Here is a 20,690-nt window from a genome sequence, read left to right on the forward strand (position 1 = left end):
TCCATGAGTCGTAGGCAGCATGGGACGGTCGACGATGCGTCTGCAACGCGTCTCATGCGCGGGAAACGTGGAACGTGGGGAAGTAGCAGCGGTCACAAGATGTGGCTCAAGCCACTCATTGGAAGCTGATGCTCATTGTGGTGTTGGTTTTGCTTCTGATATGCGATGCCACAGAATTCAAGGTGCAAAGTGCCCTGCGTGATGACGCAACAGCACCTTAGTCCCTAGGTCGGTTAGGGGTCTTTTCCCCATATTTCCGTGTGACGCTCACTGTCACAACGCGCCGCACAGGTGCAGTGACTTGAGTGACAGCCTGAGTGTGCAAGGTGTCCGCGCGCTGAGGCAGGAACTCTCTCAGCCGCGCTATCCCGCGCCCAATCTCCCTTCATCCTCCATGTACCATAGGGTACGTTCCTGCTTGCTCCATCGTTGCAGGCGGCCGCTGTGCAACACATCCACTAGACTGTCGAACCAAGTGATTGATTGCTGCATCTCGTCCACCATATCGATAGGTTCCAAAGCCCGCTCCTGGCAACGAGGACGCTCCCCAATATTCAATCGCATCTCTTTACGCGGCTACACACACCCACACGACACACCACCCTCCCACCCTCATCGACGTCATGCACGCGAGACACCTCATCCACCTGACTGCGCCGCGAGCCTGTCGAATTGCTCCTAGCCTCTCCTCCCTCGTCAAACTCCCCGGCCGACCTGTCAGCACGCCACTCATCCCAATCTCCCTTTCAGCCGCCGTGGCGCCCTTCTCGACGTCGCAGAACCGCAAGCTTAAGAATCAGATATACACCTCGTAAGTTGACTTGCTCAGGTCACTGGTCATTGGCCAGCTGGCCGGGACAAAAACACTTTGCTGTGCGATGTTTGCCAACACTTTGCTCAGCGTCCGTAAGCCAGATGATTTCTACACATATCAGCAGATCTCATCGTCGTCGAGAACGCCCCTCCTAACGCTGTGGACCACATCTTGGTGCTCAACATGTCGCGTCGTTGCTCCCCTTCTGCAATCGCTTGTCGAGTCCGGTGTTGGCGAGGCTGAGGGCGGCGTCGCTTTTTGCACCGTCGAGTACGACTCGCCCGACATCATGAGCGCGGGCTTCGGCATGACCTACATGATCACGTCGGTGCCGACGCTCCTCTGCTTTGACGCTCAAGAGGCGCAGGTGCAGACCAAGGTCCAAGACGCCAGGAAAATGGCCGACCGCCAATTCCTCGAGGACTGGATTCGAAATGAGGCCCGTCGACACGGCGGACGTGGTGGCGGAAGTGGAGGCGGCGGTCAGGATGGCAAGGGCCCCTTTGGAGGTCTATTTGGCAACTGGAAATGAAGATGAATAAAGGGTTACGTGGAACGCTCTCTATGGCAGATGAAAGACCTCCTCGACGGGCTTCCACCAGCCCGGCTCGCCCGGCTCGACGTTACTCTTGGTGGCGCCTTCGACCAGCGACTCCTGCCAGCCATCGGTCATGTCCCACCACTCGCGGACCTTGGGGTTTTCCCTCATGCGCTCCATGTCTCCGGCATAGTCGTATCCCACGTACTTCATGGACGCAAAGAGGATGCCGGAACTCTCATCGTAGAAGATGCTGTCTATCGTGGTGTTAGCGTCGGTTCCAATTTGTCCGAACCTGGATGGGGCAGAGGAAGATTGGAGAGTACAATGGAAGGACACGACAGAGGCAGATTGAGTAGGAAAGAAACAAACGTACAGTCTTCAATGTTGCACTGCTTGATCTGTTTGAGAACCTCGGGCCACACATGAGCGTGCACCTTTTTGTATTCCTCGAGGAACTCAGGCTTGAGCTTGACAATCTGGGCAATGCGGCGGCCCCGGTTCTTCTGTCGCGACACGCTGAACGAGGCGGGCTGCTCAGGGCTGGTGGGGCGCGCCGTGGGAGCCGAGGCAGCAGTGGGAGACCACATCATATTGCTCTGTTGGGTGTGTCGAAGGAGCGTAGAGGTGGCCGGACGAAGGGGGTGAAGAAGTCCTTCCAAGTTGAAGCCGTTCGTCTTTCTAAGAGAAATCTGGCGTCACAAGAGTGATCAGCTTGCGGGTGTGAGGTTGAGAAATCAAATTAGCGACAGAGTCTCCTCCCCCCCGTATACTCCGGGGCAAGACTTCGGTGGAAGAATGCTGCGGGCAGCAACCACTGCGGGGTTGAGCTCAACTGTCCCCCCCTCCTCACCCAATGCTGCGTCACCACGCTGGTGCAGGGGGGGCAGGCACGATCGACCCCACGTAGTTCGCCTCACCAAGGGAACCTCCGATGGACGTGTGTCTTGTTGCCTACCTGGATATCGTGACACCCTCAAACTTTCCCCGTGTGTGCATGTGTGATATGGAATGCTCATGTGCTGGGAGGGAGAGAAACGGGAATAAAAGAGTGCAGTCTATCTCACTCGGCCAACAGACTGACCTGAGGGATGGGGAGAGCTCACTGCGGGGTGCAGAGATAGAGGACAACGGAGCTCGGATTTAGTCGCGCAGAACGGACGGAGATGCAGCCGCGAGAACAGGGCAGCACAGAACAGAGCAGAGTCGCAGGCGCGGAACAGACGCAGCATGTTTCCTCCCCCTCCCTCCTCCTCTGCAAGGCAAACTATCTTGTTGCGTGATCGGAACGGCGGCCAGTCAGCCGCCCCTGCAGCAGACAGCACATCGCTTCAAAGTTTGGGTACACATGGACGCGCGCGCGAGGCGTGCTTGATGCCGATGCCGTCTCGAGAATCGCCCGAGCCCGCTGCTGTCGACGGTGCGTGAATTTGCTGTGGCCCTGCGAACAGGGCCAGCTGGAACGAAACAGCAACTCCGTCGCCTCTCCATGTGAGCCGAGCCTCGCTCTCGGCATCTTCGCGCGTCGACCGCCCTGTTTTCCCGTGGATCTTGGCCCTGGCTGCGGGCCGTCCGCCCTGGTCGTCCGATCCCGCTTCCAGCAGTACCACTCACTGGTGTGTAGTGCTGTGGTGCGTTCCTCCGGTCGGACATCCCGGCTTTTTTTGGGGGGGTTTTTCCAGTAACATCAGTAACACTCCCCCCCCCCCCCCACGGATCTCCTGAATTCCCTGTTTGGCCGAACACCAGGGCACCTAATTGGCCGTTCCTTGCGCCTGTGTGGTGCGCTTAGATTTATCCGCTAATCAGGGTAGTCCGCTGAGAAGCCGTGCAGGCTGGGACTTTGTGTTTATGTTTGTGTCGGCTGCGCCCAAAATGACATGGACTGCCAAAGATAAAGCTATCTCTCATGTTCCAGATATAGATTCACCGAGTGCTTTCTGTGTGAGGATGAATTCGAGTGCCTTTCGCCTCTCGATTGCCATCAAATGGAAGGGTAGGATCCTCATGGGTTGGGCGCCTTTGATTCCTACATGCCACGAAACAGCAACGCACAACTGCTACTCACATCATGCTTGAATGTAGTCGCTTCAGACAAGAAAATTGATGACGGGCGTATTTCAATTTGCGCTTGGGGGCTTTTTGTCCTGGCAAAGAGCACCGGAGTCGACATGGACGAGATCGTTTGGCCCTTTTTCGACGGGACAACCATTGCCCCACAGGCTTGCTGTGTGGTACACCAGCGTCTTTTCACTTCGTTGGGGTCGAAAACTTGAGCTCCAACTGTCGACGACATCCATCTGAGGTGTGAAGAGGCTACAAAGTGCCAACAACCAAGGCAGCAAGGACTCCCTCAAGAACCTTGTACATTGCTGTGTTTCTTACAGAACACGGGAAGTGACCATGGCGACGCGTATCCCTCATCTTCTCGAGCCCTACCTGGCCCTCCCGCCAGAACATAGCAGTATACTCCTCACGAACGTCTTGGGCGCTAGCACGAACTGGCTCATTCTGCGCTACCTTTACTCCCACCTGCAAAAGAAGACAGCCCAGCCTCAAGAATCAGCCGAAGAGACAGGCGAGACCAATGTCGTGCTCGTCAGCTTCATGCGAGACTTCACATTTTGGAAAGACGGCGCAGGCAAGCTAGTCAGTCTTCATCTCACCTTCCCAGAACTATCTTGGTAACTGCATTCACTGACAGTGCTCTAGGGCTTGGACCTTGAGTCTTTGGCTCGCGCCGGTCGTTTCGCCTTCGTCGACGGTCTCACAAATCTTTTCACACCGCTCCCAGTAGAAGCCGCCCGCAAGGGCTTCCGCACCCTCCGCAGCCCCAAACTCTCAGACCTGCGCAACGAGCTGCTGGGTGCCGTGGCCGATGTAGCGGGAGGCCGCGGCGCCAACCCTGCGAAGACTATAGTCATCATCGACCAGCCGGACCTGCTTCTTGCTGCAACGGCGGACATCACGGAGGGGCCTGATGCCGTGACGGGGCTTGCGCTACGTGGTGTGCTTCTGGACGTTCAGGAGAAGGTACATGCGTCAGTCATGGCCGTAGCGGCGGACGAACCGCTCATCGCTGCGCAGGGGACAGGACTGGAGAGGGGGCATGCCGGGTTCGTGCTGGCGCTTGCGCACACGGCTGAAATCGTGGTGAGCTTGAGATTGCTGGACACCGGAGGCGCGAGTGACGTGAGCGGCGTTATGAGGATCACGGGCGGTGGGGGAGATGACGGCGTAGATCGGGAGGTTGAAGAGGCGGAATTCCTTTACTTTGTGGGAGGGGACGGGAGCGTCAAAGTCTTCCACAGAGGCCAATGAAGGGAGATCAGCCGGAGTTTGTGGTGGAATATCATGATACCCCAGGTACTGAAATAGGCAAAATTCGATCAATGATGCAGATTGAAACATCACAGAACAAACCTTGTCTCCCAAAATATTGTCTCTCAAAATACACGTCACAGGCTGTGGTGGGACAGAAAGAACTTGGAGATCCTCTGGGTTTGGTATCTGGCGAGGAGCTCGTCTGAACTCGCGTCACGGATGGCCAGTTCAATAACGCCGAGGAGATGAAATCACTCCTCGAACGACAGATTGAAAGTGTGCATGCGGCGGTCAGTTGACCCCTCTTCCTCATAAACCGCCCGCACGACTCATCGACAGCGCAAGCGTCAGAATGGCATTGTGATTGCGACCTTGCTGGAGTCCATATCCCTAAAGCAAAGCCTGTCGGAATCCGTCCAGCCCAGTGACCTCGAGTTCCGGCGTTTCGTTCACGCTTTAACACCCCTTAGACCGTCCCTATGCATGCATTGCCCCAAGAGTTCCCCTTCAAGGTCGACCCCCCGGGGTTTTCTTTTCCGTCGTCCTCTGCGTACCAAACAAGACGAATTTATTCCTTGGAAGGGTTGGGGTTGGCGGCACCGCGAGCACCCTTGGGGCCACCGGTCTGGAAGCCGTTCTTGAATCGTCGGGAAACGTCGGCGAGCGAGCGCATGCGGCCGGTGCCGGTGGTCTTTCTCCGCTTGGCCTTCTCAGACCAGTTGTCTGTTTCCTCCAGTCAGTTATCAATTCTTCGTGGGCATCGGGGCCTCCGCTGAGTAGCGGTTCGCGTCGACAATCGTGGGGAACGTACACTTGCGAGTCTTGGCCGAGGGGTAACCGCACGAGGCGCAAGTGTGCTTCTGGACGTGGAGGGAGCGGCGGCCTAAATCCCATCATCAGTCTTCCGCACAGTCCCAATCGATTTGACTCTTTCCCCAGAAATCGTCCAGTCTCCGTCGTCGTGATCGGTGTTTGTGGCGTCGATATCCGGAGTCGGGTCGAGAAGGATAAACGTACCGCAACGACGGCACAGAACGTGCGTCTTGTTGTGCCTCTTACCGAACGAGGAAGTACCCTTCGCTACGGGAAAAGTCAGCCAGCGGTTCAGTCAATCGCAGAATCGTTATGGAATATCTGCGTGCTGCTGCTCGTACAGCGTCTCGGGCGTACGTACTCATCTTGGCGGTGTTGAGATGTCGACGGTGAAGGTGGTTGCTTGACGATTGATGTTCAGTCTCAAAATCGAGCGCAGCATGAAATTTCGAGGGCTAGGGTAAGCGAGGGCGCACAATTCGGCGGGGCTTTTGAGTCACGTGGGGAGGCCGGTGTGGGGGCCGCGCTTCTCTTGCAGCATTGGAGTGATCGGCGGAAGTTTAGCCGGACATATACCGAGAGCTAGCTGAGCACGGACCAATTACTTGTCGCAGGGGTCAAAGCAGGAGTGTATTGCCAACTTGAGGGAGGTCACTTGCAAATCCCGAGTCAAACCCATGTAGACCTCCCAGCCTGATGCCACCCATTTCATAGATTCCATACGCCTTGACTCCCCTGAGAGCGCCCCCAAAGTCATAAACATAGTCGTACAATCGTGCAGCTCGTCGTTCCCCACAGTTCATCATTTCAACTCGAGCATATTGGTGAGGGCCGCTTCGGTGGCCCTCAGCCATCGGCCACGCTCCTCCAAGTCATCCTCCACACCGCCCAGTGCGGCCTCTTTTCGCCGCTTTGCATCCTTCGCAGCGGTGGTGCTGGTCTGCTTCTTGACTTCTAGAGGTTGCAACTCAGCTTCTAACCTTTCCACCTCTTTCCTCTTCCTCGGTACCTTGGACTGAAGCTGCTCAAGTTCACGATCCAGCTCCTTCTGCCGACGCCGCTTGTCATCCAGCAGTTCAAGCGTCTTGGCGAGTGGCAGATTGATGTACGGGTTCGTGCCGGGCTGTTGCGTCTCCTTCAGTTCTGCGATCCGACTCTCTAGCCCCTCAATTTGACCAGGAAGTTCCTGCAGCTTTACTTTCTCGACCCGAACAGTGTCGTATCGTTGGCTCAAATCACGGCCTCTTTTCTCCAACTCGGCCACCATGTCAGCAACCTCAATCTTGAGGGCCTTGAGCTGCGTCTTAGCCGCCAAATTCTGTTTCTCCAACTCCAGGTTTTCCTGCGGCGTTACAATATGAGGCGGGTCTCCAACGATGGCGCGAATGAACTTTTCTTTGGTGACCTGCTCAACGTAGGAGAATCGTAATTTGGAGAAGAGCTCTTTGTAATGTTGGAGGTCCGCGTCGAGGCTGGCCGGCGTCGGTGCGTCCAGGGAGGCGTTGGATGCATCGGACGTTCTTGGTCGTGCATCTTGAGAGTAGGCGCTCGAGATCGGCTCGCTCAGCTTGATGATTGAGATTTCGCTGTTGCGCTCAAGCGCCTCCAGCTTCTCGAGGATGTCGTCTGCATCGATAGTGGTCATTGTATGGATGACTTGGCGCGTGAGTTGTGGATCTTGAAGCTTGAAGTGTCTTGACAAAATTGGAAAAGCAAGTGTATTCAAAACTGGTGTTTCGTTGGAAGGGAACCGCGCATGTCACTGGTGATATGGCGAAGGGGGTGCGCGCTGACGTCTGGGGCGCGGGAGTTGACAATCGAATATTAGACCGCGATCGCGGGCTCCCGATGTCATCGTTTTGTTGTTCAGGCATTCCCCTATTGGGACAAGCGCGGGAACCTTATCGCTATCAATTCCTCTTCCTGGACTCAGTCGCAGACTGCATGGACCCTGACCCACACGGGAGGCTGCTGGTCTTCTTCCTGCATCAAGAGTGGAGCGAGCCGCTTGACCACCACGACTTGAAGTCTTGAATCAACCTGTTTGCCCCAGGCTGTTTTGTTCACACATGGGCAGAAATCATCCGTCACATTGGAAACCATCGATACGCTACAAATTACGACTCTGTCCTCGAGCGGACTCGATCACTGCCCCCACCTCCCGACAATACTTACACATCACCCACTGTTTTGCAGCAGCAATGCCCAATGACGACATCCTCACAGACGACTACCTGGCGGAGGTGCTTGCGAAAGAAGCAGCAGACTGCTCATTGAAATACTCGAGCGTGGGGTTGGAAGCATTCCGCGCCGAGAAGAAGTTCGTTGGCCGTCTATCCTACTCGGAGAGTCACCGTCTGACAGCGACAGGCCTGCCAACAAGCTGAAGCCAAACAAACGATTCTTGCAACACATCATCAAAGACACCGACCGGCACAATGCGAATCTCCTTGCGAAAGAAACCGCCGAGTCGCAGGCGCGCCTGAAAGCGCTCGAGAAGACGGAGGAGCGACAAAAGCGCAAAAGCGCAGCGCCACAAGATGTCCGACGCCGACAGATGGGCGATATCTTGACCATATTGGGCGGTCGCAAGGCGGATACGAAAGCGGTCAGCTCACGGAGGTCGACAGATACAACATCAAAACGAGACTCGACTTCTACGTCGTCTCGAAGGCGCCATCGAGATGGCCGCAGCGCATCACCGGACCAAGATGACAGCAAACGGCGGCGACGGCAGGACGAGCGCGAGCCCGATGTAGAGCGCGAGAGCCAGCGGAAGCGAAGCAGCTACCGCCGCCAAAGATCCCTGTCCCCAGAAGACAGAAGCAGCCGGCGCCGTCACCGATCTCGCACGCCATTGAACGAAGGTGGCGCAGACTCAAAAGCGCGCCGCTCCGATAAAGGCCGCTCTAGAACTCAGACTGCCGAAGACCGTATATCAAAGCACCACAGGACTTCACGCGGTAAAAGCCCGGCCCATGGCAATGCTCGCAATCCTGGATCGAAGAGCGACCGGGCATCAGAGCGACCCGAAAGAGAGCGACGACATGGCGAAGGGCGACTGAAGTCTCAGAGCTCAAGACGTGATTTGAAAGACGAAGCACTGTCAGATTCGGACCCCTTGGACGACATTGTTGGGCCGGCGCCGCCTCCCCCAATCCGCACACGAGGACGAGGTTTTCAGACGGGTTCATCTGCAATGGACAAGCATTTTGATGCGAGCTACGACCCAAAAGCTGACGTGGAGATGGATGAGACGACAGACAGCTGGGAGGAGGCTGTCGAGACTTTCAGAGACAGGCAGAAATGGCAGCAAAGCCAGGAGCAGAGGCTGCGGGCCGCGGGTTTTGGGGATGAGGAGATCAACAAGTGGAAGCGTGGCGGTGAGCGCAATGAAGCCGACGTCAAGTGGACCAAGGCTGGAGAGAAACGTGAATGGGACCGGGGCAAGGATGGAGGGCTCAAGGGGCTCTTCTCCGAAGATAATTAGTCGGCTAAAAGGAGGCCAGAACATACGAGTATTGCACGACGGAATGACCTGAATAGCATCGCAGGCGTTGGACACACCATCCAGGAGTTAGGAATACAGGTGAGGAGGAGCAAATGCATGCACCTATCAAACGAACCTATTGTTTCGTTTACGAGTCTACCGACACTAGGTAGCTGGAGCACGTCCCGTGATGAGAAGGCTATAGCTAGTCAGACACAATGTCTCGACCAGGAGTCAACCCCTGTGCAAGCTGTGCGAGGTGATCAGATACGCACGGGTTGGAAGAGTTGACGTCGTAGACGCGTAAAACTCAATTGACAGCTTGTACAGATATGTCCGGTGTCTGGAGACAAAGGCTAGCTACTAATGCATGTGTAGGAGACAAAGATGTCAAAGAAAGATCCGTCATATTTCTTCGTTCCTCATGTGATCCTGGTAGCACAGCCAAGCCTGCATAGCGGGGTTCGCCAGCGCATGATGCAGCATGCCACAGCGCTTTCCAGTCCCCTAAAGTACCTTCGTCGAGGGCCCCCGTCCTGCCTGGCCTGGCTTGACCTGGTGGAGACATTGAGGGGGGCCGGACTAAGCCTGGTGGGGGGCTCAGGTGAGGGGAAAAGGGCATGAGAAGGAGGAGCAGTCGGAGCACGACCATTGTGACCGTCATGACGCCTCCTTCGGTCCCGCCCCTGCGGCCAGGGCCTGAGCTGCCAGGTGCCCCCCGGCATGGGTCTGGTACTGCCTGCCGCATCCAGCGTGACCAACAGCGCGTGCCCAGTCGATAGCAGTGGCCAGCGACCAGGCTAGGCATACCACGCCACACTCTGTTGTAGGTACCGCACCCTCTTCCCAAGACCCGGCCTTTGTCGGATGAGCATGAGCAACAAGTGCCTGGGTCGGGTGGTCATGGTGTGAGATGTGACGTCCTCGTTCGTCCATTCGACTCGGTCGACTCACTGCTTTGTTTCCTCCTCTTCCACCTCATCCCGTCCCAACACCCCATCGCGATAGAAGGCCGACTCGCAAGCATTTGCTCCGAATCTTGTTACCTCCTAGATCTCATGAACCACACATGATACGGCCTCTTCCGCCTTTCAGGTAGCTGCGAGACGGGCGGCGAGCTCTGTCAACCAGTTTCTTCAAGCTTCACCTTCGATTCCGGCGTCTTTCTTCGGCACTGCGCGCGCCCCGACTCATTATCTCTCCTGCCGGCGTGAGCTGCCTTGCGCATCCCTCGTACCACCTGATTCGAAGCCTTCTTCTCTTTCGCACCTGTGTCGCCCGAACAGCCAGCCTACCGTCATTATGCGTACCCCACGGATCCTTATCCTCGTCCTCTTCTTCGTCGCGTGCCTGTTCCTCTTCTGTCGGTCGATCACTTCCATCGCACAGCGACCCAAACCCGCGCTATCCGCCGACATGTCGGGCATGCCAACGAACTCTGTATCAAGCTTTTTTTCATTCAACTCAGGCTTTTCGCTTTTCAGTCCGAATGCTGTCATCAGTTTGACCGATGACAACAGCACGTTGTTTCCGGCACAGCCCGCCGCATTTGGGCCCCTGCTGCCCCACCACGGCCTCAGTGGCCGCTTGTGGATCGGGAGCGCATTCCTTGACGACGATGACTTTGGCGACGAGTACGAAGACACCATCGGCGGAACCGAGCTCGGCTGCAGCGATATACCTGGATGGCATTTTACGAGACCTGGCGCAGGCCTCACAAACCCCGATGTAGGCGCAACGAGGAGCCTTGATGGCCTCGACGATGCCGATGAGCACCTGCTGCAGCCCTTCGTCGGGTCCAGGTCACGCAATGACGCTCGTGCGGCAAACGCAGTCCACGCCCGTGTCTACCCGCCTCGCCAATCCGCCGACATCTCTGGAAGCATCGTACTACTCAGTCGCGGCGGTTGTGGTTTTCTGGAGAAAGTCATGTGGGCACAACGAAGGGGTGCCTCCGCTCTCATTGTGGGAGACAGCCAAAAAGGAGGACCCCTCATCCAGATGTTTGCTAGGGGGGACACCTCAAATGTGACCATTCCCTCGGTCTTCACAGCACGAACCACTGCACGGATTCTGTCTTCCCTCGCCCATGTGGGGAGCTTGGTTATTGGAGATGGCGAGGATGAGGAAGCTTATCCGTTTAGGGTTCCTCAGTCCACAGATAAAAGGCGCCTGCACTCCAGCAAGGTCGAGAGCACTCGCAAGTTCCGACCGCGACACCTCAAGAGTGACCTTACTAGGGGAGGTTCGTTCTCCCCTGCCGGAACGCACTGGTTACGCAGACTTTTCGGCTGGGACGACGAGCAGACCGAAGCTGTGGATGCATCCTACTCTGAGCCCCTCGCATCAGCTGTCGGACAATACGACGATAGCCAACATCAAAGCGAAAAGGAAAACATGGTCTCGGTGCTGTTCGGTGGAACCGACGGCAAGTTGGCACACACGGCCACCGGCGACATACCGATGCCGAAACTACATGCTCCAGAGGCGGGCAGCTTGCAGGCGCACGATGGTCTATGGGTTACAATCACGCCATCAGATAACGGAACGCCCTTCTTTGATACACTCTTGGTTCTGGTCATCAGCCCGCTTGTCACATTGACATTTGTGTATGCGATCCTCATTTTGCGAGCCCGCCTTCGCCGCCGAAGATGGAGGGCTCCCAAGTCCGTCGTTGAGCAGCTTCCCGTGCGAACATATCACACGGTTGCTCCCTCGCCCATTCACACACCCAGGTCCCCCTCACCAGTATCATCTTGCCCTACGACACCCCTTCTGCAGCAGGTTTCTGATAGACCCACCGCCCTCCGCTTCCAGAGTTCTGGGGAGCTTTCGGTCTCGGAGAGCCATTTGGCCCCAACCTCTGCAGCTAACATCCCTACGCCGACCACTGCGGCGCGCTCCGAGAGAGAGAAGGCTTTGGGCAGCACTCCTAGTCAATGGAAGAAATACATGGGCCGCCAGGTCGAATGCGTGGTCTGTCTGGAGGAATATGAGAATGGAGTCAGCCAGGTTATGAGCTTGCCCTGCGGCCATGAGTTCCATGCGGACTGCATGTAAGTAAAGATGTTACGCCACGACGCACTTGCACATTGCTGACAGGTTCAAAGCACACCGTGGCTGACGACACGCCGTCGAACATGCCCCATCTGCAAAGGCGACGTTGTGCGCTCTCTCGCTCGGGGCTCATCCTCAGGGCCGACGTATGAGCCGTATCACGACGAGAGCGATGACGAGGATGCTGCTCAGGCATCGAGCTCGGGGGGGCGCGACGAAGATGTTGAACAGGGCATTCTGTCGCCGAGCCCAGGCAGACGAGAAAGCCGTGCCGAGGCCTGGCTCAACAGGCTCTCCGCCAGTTTCGGGGCCACAATTCGTACTGGTGATCCTTCGCATGAGAACAGGAGTCGGTAAAGAAGAGACATCCTCCTCTCAATATTGGCATGATCAACTCTCCAACTGAGTGTTTCATTTTCCTTTTCTTATTTTTGCGGTTTGTTTCTATGGGAATAGCTGGTTCAGCCACATCATGACATGGCGCAATGGGGGGGCCGAATACCCTGGGTCGATTCGCAAGGACAAATGATTGGGATGGAGTCTTCTGGACATGGACAAGTCCTAAGGCCAAGGAATGGATGGACTCATTGTTTTCAGCATCAGCAACTTAGAGGTGCAGCAACAAGACTTTGCGTCTTATGAATCATCGCCTTTTTTTATCCAGTTTTAGCACAACGTACGTGCTAGAGGAACCGGGAGGTTTGAAGTCAACGATGCAGGCATGTTCCAGCTGCCTCAAACGTGATTTTTCTTGTAATTTTACTCAACCTACTTAGAACTCCGGCTGCGTTGTGGTTGACCTACGCATGGGTATAAATATGTGCGCACGCGCGAGATGACCCTCCTCCTATCCCCCTGCCAGCACACACACACACGCACGTTCGCACGATAATCGAAGTAGACATGATGGTCTTTCAGATGTCGTTGTACAGGATGAATCTGGGAGTTTGCCTCTGGCACGCCATCCACGTCCAGGCGGCGCTCGGTCCGTAGCTCATCAGGAGGGCACATTCCTTCCCGTACGATGCCGGCGCGAAGACATCGGCATCGGCGCGCCGGGCCTCGGCGACCTTTTCGGGCGTGCCCAGGCGGAGGAAATGATTCCTCTGCGAGCCTGGAGGAAATATGCTACAGGTGCGTGTCAGCGACGACCCAACGTGTGCCATCGATGAGGGGAGGACTTACAGGGCATTGCCAAGGATGCCGTGGCACAAACTCGGCTCCTTGCGCAGGAGGCCGCGCTCCCAGGTCAGGGCGCGACCCTTTTCTATGGCGACGTCGATGCGTTCTCGCAGCATGGGGAAGAAGGGACGCAAGGAGAGGAGTGACAGCACGAAGCCCGGCGCGCCGTGGCACCACTGGACGAGCTCCTCGGTGGGCGAACTCGTGCGAGAGCCATCAGCGGGTTCGACGGAGGGCCAGTTGCCGTCTTCGAGCTGCATGTTGAGCAGGGAGGCCAGTCTTTCGCTCAACCTTGGCGCCAGTGGCGGCGTCGTGAGAACCAACTGGGTTATGATGCCAATATCGCCGTGGGCCGCGCCGAGGTAGCGCGATCCGGACCACAGCCAGTTGCCTTTGCCGTCATCGTCGGTGGATAGGATGCGGTTGGTCAGGAGAACGATCCAGTATTCGACCAGCGGCGCGGACTGCGAGACCCAGTGACGGATGAGACGAAGGAGGTAGAGGGCGCCTGCGCGGCCGTAGAAGAGATCTGTGGGGAACGGGTCTGCCTGACGGGACTCCGGGTGCTGGCCTTCGGTCCCTGGCGACGTAGGGCGATCGACGATGCCGGCGTCAAGCACCTGCGGTAAACTGACGAGAAAGTTTCGCACGTGTTCGAGATCTTTAGTGATGCAGGCGCGGACGGCGGCATGAGCAAGGATCTCACTCGCTATCCCGCAGTTCCCTGGCTCGAGGGCGAGATGGCCTCGCGCGCCAGAGATGTAGGCTTGCGCCCAGTGGCGCGCTGGGTACCCGTGGATATGGAGCTTGGGCAGGGAGGTTGCGACTTGAAGGAAAAGATATGCGATGCCGGTATGGCCGCTCAAGAGGCCGCTGAGCTGAGCCTTGGTGTATGTGGATTGCGGAGGAGAGGAGTTGAGGATGCGCTGAAGGGAGGACAGCAGCAGGGTTTCTGGAGATTTGAGATGGGGGAAGTCCAGTGGTGTGCTGAAATCATTGACAATGTGTCGCTGTGACATTGTGCTGCCTTGGCTTGTTGGGAGACTTGAGGTTTGCCTGGCCCACAAGAAGACGTCGATGTTAGATACCTACCTAGGTCACGATAGCTTCGACCGACTCACACCACAGAACACGATGCATGTGAGGTTGGTTTGGCGGGGCGCATTGCGGGGATGTGGAGCTGGAAAGTGCTTGTAGGGGGGCTCCTGCGGCGTGCTATGTGCTATGGAAGCTGTGGAAGGAACCAAGCTGCTTGCTTCGCTGGGCTGTGCCTGCTTTAAGAGGGGTGCACTTGCCTCCACCCAGGGGGGGAAGGAGCGGGGGAGATCCCCTAACCCACAGTGACCGGACCTGCCTAAGGCGATTTTGGCCAGGTACTCGGTACCCCGCATCTCCAGTGCTCGCTTCGAGGGTCCTAATTTCTCTCTCGTGCCATCCCATTGTTCACTTGTCGCCGCATTTCGGAATCACGGCACACCATTTAGGGGTAGACACGGGCAGTGTACGTATGGATGAATTCTATCGAATGATTGCCTTGGGCCTCTCGGAGGCCCTTTTCCTGTGACGGAAAGTCGCCTCACCTGGACACTTTGCTTTAATTTTCTTTAGGCCTCGGTCACCCTCCGCATACGGGTCGACACGCGTCAACTTGAACTTGCGAGCGGGGACCTCTTCGTGGAACAGTAGGTCTAGTTCCTCATAAGTCCTGCCCTGCGTCTCAGGCAGCCTGGGTGACGACCTTGTATCCAAACTTGGCTGATGCCCATCCGTTTATGAAACCGCCAATGATGACACAAGCATTCGGGCCGTTCTACAAACCGGCTTGCCATGCTCTGGTGAGCTGCCAGGTGTCTTGTTCGGGATACTAGATGGGTTCAGCGGGTTTCGAACACATATTCAGTGTTTTGCACACGTACGTATGAGCCGGATTTGCGCTGAAAGGTCGGGTAACCGAATTCTTTTCAACATCAAGCTGCAGCTGCAGTATTAGCTATGCTCTGTAGGAATATGAGAGTTTTAGCCGTGCCTTTGATTATAGCCCTTTATGACGATGGTTAACGAGATGATAGCTGACCAGAGCACAGCCTTCCAGTTCTCACGAAGAGCCTGGCGCAATGGTGTCTCCTGCTCCGCGGTTGTGGCAGCCTGAGCATCTCGGAGTGAGCGCAGGTTGGCCCTTGAGGTCGTCCTCATGCTCAGCCTCAGGGGATGCGTCTTGTGCGGCTTTCATCCTGTCTTCGATGTAATTCAGCTTACGATGTAGGAACACCAGGGTGCAAAACGAACAAAGTACAGCGACGCTGCTGCCGCCGTTGTCCACAGATACGAAGGTATGATGGCTTGTATAACTTGGTCGATCGGTATTGTATCAAGACACTGTCTTGATCCAGTCTGGAGATGATCATCCCCTCTTCTATCCTTCAAAGAGAGCTGCTGTCAAGGATAAGTCCGAGACAACCGTCGGATCGGACCATGCAGCGCCCGAGTCGGCGGTCAGTCTCACAGGCATATCAGGCAGGGATGCGACAGCAACGACTCCCGGCATGTTAGCTAAACAGATCCCTCCGTGGGGGCTAGATCACAGCGGATGAGCGGTTGTGTCATACATTACGACGACAATCTGTACATACAATGTTCTACTTCAGTGCACAGGTTCAACGTCTTATTCGACACGGAACGGTCTGTTGGATCTCCCATGAGTTTATCATCACGCGTGGGAACAGCTCAGGGCTGTGGATATGGTGCGTCACTTTAGGAAGCATGAAGTTTCCTAGTCTCATCGGATTGAACCTGAGCTCGAAAAAACATGATACAGTCTTCCGATGAAGTGCTACATTACTGACGAGCCCCTGCAGCTTTGGTGTGCCATCCGCATCCTATTTCTCCACCGGTAGACTAGTGAGGCATTCTGCTTTACCAGGCAAGTCGACTCCAGAGAGCGCAACTCCGCCAAGACTAGAGCAAAAGCCAGAATGACGCGGAGTCTAAAGACCTGTGGACCATCTTCCAGCACGGGCGTTGGCATAATGTATCGGCATCCTGCAGTCAGGATACCAACCGGCTACGCGAGTCGATGCGGGAGTACACGCGAGAGCTGCACCGGGCGGAGCACGAGAATGGCGATCCCCTGATGCGGCCGCTTTTCTGCGACTTCCCCGACGAAGACAAGTGCTGGCGGGCCGGGGATCAGTACATGTACGGGCCCAAGTACCTTGTCGCGCCGGTGCTGCAGGCCAAGCAGCAAACACGGGAGGTTTACTTCCCTGGGGAGGGTGTTCGCTGGAAGGACGCTGAGGGGCTGGAATATGAGGGCGGCCAGACAGCTACAGTTAAGACGCCGCTCGACACGATGCCCGTGTTTATTCGGCAATGAGCCATGCCTGATCTGGTCATGTTTCGGGAAGGGGGATGGTGGAGGATCCTCTGGGCAGAGCTCGTTTGGGATCCAGCTTGCCAGGCTTGCCTGGGAAGTGGAGGTTATGCGGGGGACATCGACCCTGGTCGTCTTGGACGTCGGGATCGGCGACCAGGATTATGGGGTGCCAGTGATGAGCTACTCCGAAATAGATGATATATGAGAGGGCGATGACCCACTGCAAAACTCGTTCAAATTCTTGAAATGGTGGGGTTGCGAGGAGTGAAATTGATGCTTTCATGTGATGGCAATGGACTGAGGGTGAGGGGTCTTAGTCTTAGGTGGCTGAAGCGGAGCATTTGGGCCGGTCCAGCCACAGATACAGGCACAGCGATAGACATCGACGTCATCAAACGCCCACTAAATGCGGAAGCTTGGCAGTCAGGCCCATCGCAGCTGCCTTTTGCACAGCTCCGGCGGCAGCTTCCTCCACTGATTGCTCCTTCCCCGTCACGGTCTCGTCACAGGAGCATACAGGTACTTTCGGACCTATTGCCCTCTCTTCCTCTTAATACCATTGAATACCTACGTCAACTCACCTCTCCTCCTTTGGCGATATACCACTTGTTGCTCATCTGCCATCAACCCCGCCACCTTTCAGCTCAGTCTCACCGAACTTCCACACGCCCCAAACACAAGCACGCGCACCATGTCCGACGAACCCAACCGCGTTGCCGAACGCGACTCGACCAACACCCAGGGTCAAGGCCAGGGTCGTAGCCGCGGTCGCATCGCCGATTCGGTCCAGGCGAGAGCCCAGGAAGTTCTGTACGTTATCCTCCCCAAACAACTGCTTGCGGGCAGCTGCCAGCTGTTCAGCATGACCTGCGAAGAGATCGCTACCTTAGCTCGCAATGTGCTGACTTGTCCTGCTTGTAGAAAGGAGGACTACGACCATGCATCCACCCTCGTAGGCGATGCCGCCAGGAGTAGGGCATACCTGTACCCCCTGAAGGTACGATACTCTTCTGGTCCATGAATCACCAGCGCCTCTGACAGCCTCTTACAGGGAATTCTCTACTTTGCGACGCACCGCTCCCTCTGGAAGCCCCTCCTCTCTCGAATTGGCCCTTACGCTCTGCTGTCCGTCAGTGTCGTCACTGGCATGTTTGTATTCACCTACGTGCCGCAGTTTGCCGTTCTCGTCCTCTTCAACGGTCCGCTTGCCGTCTTCACCACCGTTCTCCTGATTCTGAACGAGAGCTCCACCATCATCAACATGATCTCGCGCACGTACCTTCTCCAGGATGCCATCCTCGATACCTTTGACGGTACCCTGGTCGCCAGGGGTAGCGATAACATTGTCCGCGAGGGGCGACAGCTGCAACCGGGCTCAGACCCCATGCAGAAGCTGGGCAAGGTTCTGAAGAGCCCCTTTGAGCGCTTCAGCCCCAAAGCTCTCATCCGATACATCATGTATCTGCCCCTGAACTTCATTCCTGTTGTCGGCACTGTTTTGTTCGTCCTTATCCAGGCCCGAGGACGTGGCCAGATTGTCCATGGACGGGTACGTTCTTGAACTGTGTCCCCTGAATCCGGAGCGTTGCCTAACATGACGCAGTACTTTCAGCTCAAACAGTGGTCAGAGTCACAGCGGAGGGAGTGGCTGAAGAAGCACACCGGACCCTACACAGCGTACGTTTGCCCGCCTGAGCACGCCTTGCTTGCCTACTCACACCACACAGATTCGGTCTTGTTGCCACAGCCCTCGAACTGATTCCCTTTGCTTCCATGTTTTTCACTTTCACCAACTCAGGTAAGTTACATATGTCCCCTGGACTCCAGTCATTTCATTGCTGACGGCATCCCCTCTACAGTCGGTGCGGCTCTGTGGGCTGCCGATATCGAGACAAAGGGCACATCCATGACGGACAGCACCGCTCCCACCCTTCGCGAGACCGCCAAGAAAGCCGAGTAGAGGAACCACAGAGGCTAGGAACATGATGACGTTAGCTGATTGAGAGCTCCACTCCTTGACGCTCCACAGTGGCAATAGCAACTAGCTCGTGGCTCATCAGCAGTTGCCCGTCTCGCCTAGCGGCAGATAGGTCTCACAGCATTTTGACAGCAACGGATTGAGCTCGTGCTCTCTTTTCAAGATACTGGGGGCTGCCCCGGGCATATCGCTACGAGGAGTTTACGCTGAGAGTGGGAGGTAATTTTGATTTCTGCAAGTGCATGAGGAGCATGGTGGTTAGTTTTGAGACCCCGTAGATGAAGTGTCTTGACCTCTTATAGTGTGCAATTCTTTACAAGTAGCAATGTGTTTCGTCGTGAACTGTCTCATCCTGCGACCAGGACTCTTATGCTTGGCGGATGGGCATTTCGATGAAGCAAAGGACGATAGCGTTGAGAGCACAGTTTCTTCCGGCACCCCCTTGCAAGCCACGTCAATGAACCTAGGCAGGCTATTGTACGGTCTTCTAGGGTGCGATATCTCCCTCCTCGCATACACTCGCACAAGTCAACAGTTTTGCACCTTGCTCGCCAAGCCGATGCCTGACTTTACCAGGTCATTTTCCCTCTTTCATGGAAAAGAACTCGGTCTCTTTGTCCGCTCAGTTGAGCTCGGCGACTACAAGTTGAATGTGTGTGTTCGTGTAAGCTCATATGTTGCCTCCACGGCCCGTGTGACTTTGTTGCTCTCGCCAGGAACAGGGTGTCATCTTGCGGCGGGACGTTGCATGTGCCCCTGGCGTCCGCGGCATCTCGCCGTGCACAACTGTACACTTGCGCACCGTCTGTGCTATCGTGACATCTCGGTAGGCCGAGAGGCAAGGGCCTGGTGTCATGTATTCGAGCGGCGACGGGGCCCGAGGATGGGATGGGAAATGACGAGGTGGTGCTTGGACGACGTGTCAGGCGAGCTCGGAAAGGGTTCCTCAGCTATGCACGGCGAAATCTCGTCGTAGCTCGGGAGCCGTGCCGGTTCAATTTGCCTTCTTTTTCTCGTTCCAAACTTGATGGCCGCCCGTGATCTGCAGACAGGCGTCGAAGACGCTCCCTGGCATGTTTTCGTCGCGCATCGTCCCTTCTCCGGACGGGCTTCATATGTGATGGGACGGGCCCGACGGGCAGAATATGATTCCAAGCAGACGGATAGTGGTCATCGTGCAAGGAGGATATGTGCTTGGATCTGGACTCGCCTGTCTTTCTCTCTTTCTTCGGCTGCCCGCCCCCTCAGTCGAGGAACGGGGCAAAGCTGTCGGGCGTGTCACCAAGTCTTACTTTGACGGGGAACCTGTCCACACCATGGGCAGCTTGAAGCTATGGGTGGACATGGTCTGCTCTGCCCCTATCTGATGGTGTGCCGAGGCAATCGGGGTTTTGGGCCTGCACCTATATCTGCCAACTTATCCTCGCCGTCTTCCCTTTGACGGCCTCTGCCTGCTGTTCTTCCTCCTTGCGGGATCCCCTTTGCATTTCATGACAACGCCCTCCTTTCGACTCTCGTTCTCTCTCACTTTTCTGGATTTCGCAGGCACTGCTGATCTTAGTCATTCTTTTCGCTTTTTCCTTTCTGTTTTTGAGCACTTGACATCACATAACTGTCGGTTCCCTGATGAAGACTGCATCATCTACGCAGCCCGATCAAGGCAGCCGAGTTCTTTCGAAAAGAACACAGACACGCCAGCACAAGGGTTCTCATCATGAGGGTCTGCTCTCTGGTTCGAAGACTCCTTTTAGTTGCGGTGCTGGTGCCCGTGCCCCTCTTCGTGTCCGCTCGCCATGATGCCTTGGGCCACAGGCTTCGAGAACGTGATGCGCCAGCACCAGGTCTCGATGTGAAGCAACCCAGGGCTAGGGCCATCGAGGAAAACGCGAAGGGAACAGTGGAGGAATACCAGCAATATAGCTGGGGCTATGGGTATGGATACCCTCCTGATGAGGCCGAGGCTACATCAACAGAGGAAACTTCCGAGGAGGGAACGCCTGCCACCAGCAAGGAAGGTCGGTAGAGCCTCCACCTCCCAACTCATGACGAGCATTGCTGATCGGACGCTTAGCACCCTCAGCAGACGGCTCGTCTGGTGGTACGCGTGGGACACTTGCCGCT

General features: G+C 56.1%; 11 protein-coding genes across 11 annotated transcripts; 7 read left to right on the forward strand and 4 right to left on the reverse strand.

Annotated features, from left to right (window-relative positions):
- Positions 1 to 623: 623 nt before the first annotated feature.
- Positions 624 to 1,346, forward strand: VDAG_02491 (uncharacterized protein; the record flags this gene model as incomplete). The annotated part of the gene is made up of 2 exons (XM_009653144.1): positions 624 to 811; positions 902 to 1,346. 2 exons carry the CDS (start codon positions 624 to 626, stop codon positions 1,344 to 1,346), a joined length of 633 nt encoding a protein of 210 aa, XP_009651439.1.
- VDAG_02492 (DUF718 domain-containing protein) lies at positions 1,298 to 2,358 on the reverse strand. The gene is made up of 3 exons (XM_009653145.1): positions 2,311 to 2,358; positions 1,729 to 2,044; positions 1,298 to 1,609 (listed from the first exon to the last, which is right to left on the reverse strand). The coding sequence occupies exons 2-3, from the start codon at positions 1,943 to 1,945 to the stop codon at positions 1,377 to 1,379; spliced, it is 450 nt and encodes a 149-aa protein (XP_009651440.1). The 5' UTR covers positions 1,946 to 2,044; positions 2,311 to 2,358; the 3' UTR covers positions 1,298 to 1,376.
- A 1,397-nt stretch (positions 2,359 to 3,755) lies between these two features.
- On the forward strand, positions 3,756 to 4,673 carry VDAG_02493 (uncharacterized protein; the record flags this gene model as incomplete). Its single annotated transcript, XM_009653146.1, has 2 exons — positions 3,756 to 4,001; positions 4,065 to 4,673. The coding sequence occupies 2 exons, from the start codon at positions 3,756 to 3,758 to the stop codon at positions 4,671 to 4,673; spliced, it is 855 nt and encodes a 284-aa protein (XP_009651441.1).
- A 301-nt stretch (positions 4,674 to 4,974) lies between these two features.
- On the reverse strand, positions 4,975 to 5,870 carry VDAG_02494 (60S ribosomal protein L37). The gene is made up of 4 exons (XM_009653147.1): positions 5,851 to 5,870; positions 5,694 to 5,756; positions 5,488 to 5,559; positions 4,975 to 5,399 (listed from the first exon to the last, which is right to left on the reverse strand). The coding sequence occupies exons 1-4, from the start codon at positions 5,852 to 5,854 to the stop codon at positions 5,245 to 5,247; spliced, it is 294 nt and encodes a 97-aa protein (XP_009651442.1). The 5' UTR covers positions 5,855 to 5,870; the 3' UTR covers positions 4,975 to 5,244.
- Positions 5,871 to 6,291: 421 nt separating this feature from the next.
- On the reverse strand, positions 6,292 to 7,134 carry VDAG_02495 (uncharacterized protein; the record flags this gene model as incomplete). Its single annotated transcript, XM_009653148.1, has 1 exon — positions 6,292 to 7,134. One exon carries the CDS (start codon positions 7,132 to 7,134, stop codon positions 6,292 to 6,294), a length of 843 nt encoding a protein of 280 aa, XP_009651443.1.
- A 556-nt stretch (positions 7,135 to 7,690) lies between these two features.
- On the forward strand, positions 7,691 to 9,118 carry VDAG_02496 (uncharacterized protein; the record flags this gene model as incomplete). Its single annotated transcript, XM_009653149.1, has 2 exons — positions 7,691 to 7,838; positions 7,913 to 9,118. 2 exons carry the CDS (start codon positions 7,691 to 7,693, stop codon positions 8,977 to 8,979), a joined length of 1,215 nt encoding a protein of 404 aa, XP_009651444.1. The 3' UTR covers positions 8,980 to 9,118.
- Positions 9,119 to 10,281: 1,163 nt separating this feature from the next.
- On the forward strand, positions 10,282 to 12,393 carry VDAG_02497 (RING-9 protein; the record flags this gene model as incomplete). The annotated part of the gene is made up of 2 exons (XM_009653150.1): positions 10,282 to 12,035; positions 12,090 to 12,393. The coding sequence occupies 2 exons, from the start codon at positions 10,282 to 10,284 to the stop codon at positions 12,391 to 12,393; spliced, it is 2,058 nt and encodes a 685-aa protein (XP_009651445.1).
- Positions 12,394 to 12,950: 557 nt separating this feature from the next.
- VDAG_02498 (abscisic acid ABA receptor) lies at positions 12,951 to 14,237 on the reverse strand (the record flags this gene model as incomplete). Its single annotated transcript, XM_009653151.1, has 2 exons — positions 12,951 to 13,164; positions 13,222 to 14,237. 2 exons carry the CDS (start codon positions 14,235 to 14,237, stop codon positions 12,951 to 12,953), a joined length of 1,230 nt encoding a protein of 409 aa, XP_009651446.1.
- Positions 14,238 to 15,849: 1,612 nt separating this feature from the next.
- On the forward strand, positions 15,850 to 16,591 carry VDAG_02499 (uncharacterized protein; the record flags this gene model as incomplete). The annotated part of the gene is made up of 3 exons (XM_009653152.1): positions 15,850 to 15,959; positions 16,074 to 16,116; positions 16,229 to 16,591. The coding sequence occupies 3 exons, from the start codon at positions 15,850 to 15,852 to the stop codon at positions 16,589 to 16,591; spliced, it is 516 nt and encodes a 171-aa protein (XP_009651447.1).
- Positions 16,592 to 17,282: 691 nt separating this feature from the next.
- Positions 17,283 to 18,551, forward strand: VDAG_02500 (uncharacterized protein; the record flags this gene model as incomplete). The annotated part of the gene is made up of 6 exons (XM_009653153.1): positions 17,283 to 17,401; positions 17,513 to 17,588; positions 17,643 to 18,140; positions 18,213 to 18,268; positions 18,319 to 18,389; positions 18,451 to 18,551. The coding sequence occupies 6 exons, from the start codon at positions 17,283 to 17,285 to the stop codon at positions 18,549 to 18,551; spliced, it is 921 nt and encodes a 306-aa protein (XP_009651448.1).
- Positions 18,552 to 20,283: 1,732 nt separating this feature from the next.
- Positions 20,284 to 20,592, forward strand: VDAG_02501 (uncharacterized protein; the record flags this gene model as incomplete). Its single annotated transcript, XM_009653154.1, has 1 exon — positions 20,284 to 20,592. One exon carries the CDS (start codon positions 20,284 to 20,286, stop codon positions 20,590 to 20,592), a length of 309 nt encoding a protein of 102 aa, XP_009651449.1.
- Between the last annotated feature and the right edge of the window lie 98 nt (positions 20,593 to 20,690).

The sequence above is a fragment of the Verticillium dahliae genome, genomic scaffold (assembly GCF_000150675.1).
Source record: "Verticillium dahliae VdLs.17 supercont1.4 genomic scaffold, whole genome shotgun sequence".
NCBI lineage: Eukaryota > Fungi > Ascomycota > Sordariomycetes > Glomerellales > Plectosphaerellaceae > Verticillium > Verticillium dahliae.

Bases quoted from the DNA above. Each gene is read 5' to 3' on its own strand.
- VDAG_02492 (XM_009653145.1), bottom strand. From the start codon at position 1,945: ATGATGTGGTCTCCCACTGCTGCCTCGGCTCCCACGGCGCGCCCCACC. The intron at 1,610-1,728 runs GTACGTTTGTTT...ACACCACGATAG, and splicing joins GCAGTGCAACATTGAAGACT to ACAGCATCTTCTACGATGAG.
- VDAG_02494 (XM_009653147.1), bottom strand. The intron at 5,560-5,693 runs GTACGTTTATCC...GATGGGATTTAG, and splicing joins CGTTCTGTGCCGTCGTTGCG to GCCGCCGCTCCCTCCACGTC. The intron at 5,400-5,487 runs GTACGTTCCCCA...TGGAGGAAACAG, and splicing joins CTCGGCCAAGACTCGCAAGT to ACAACTGGTCTGAGAAGGCC.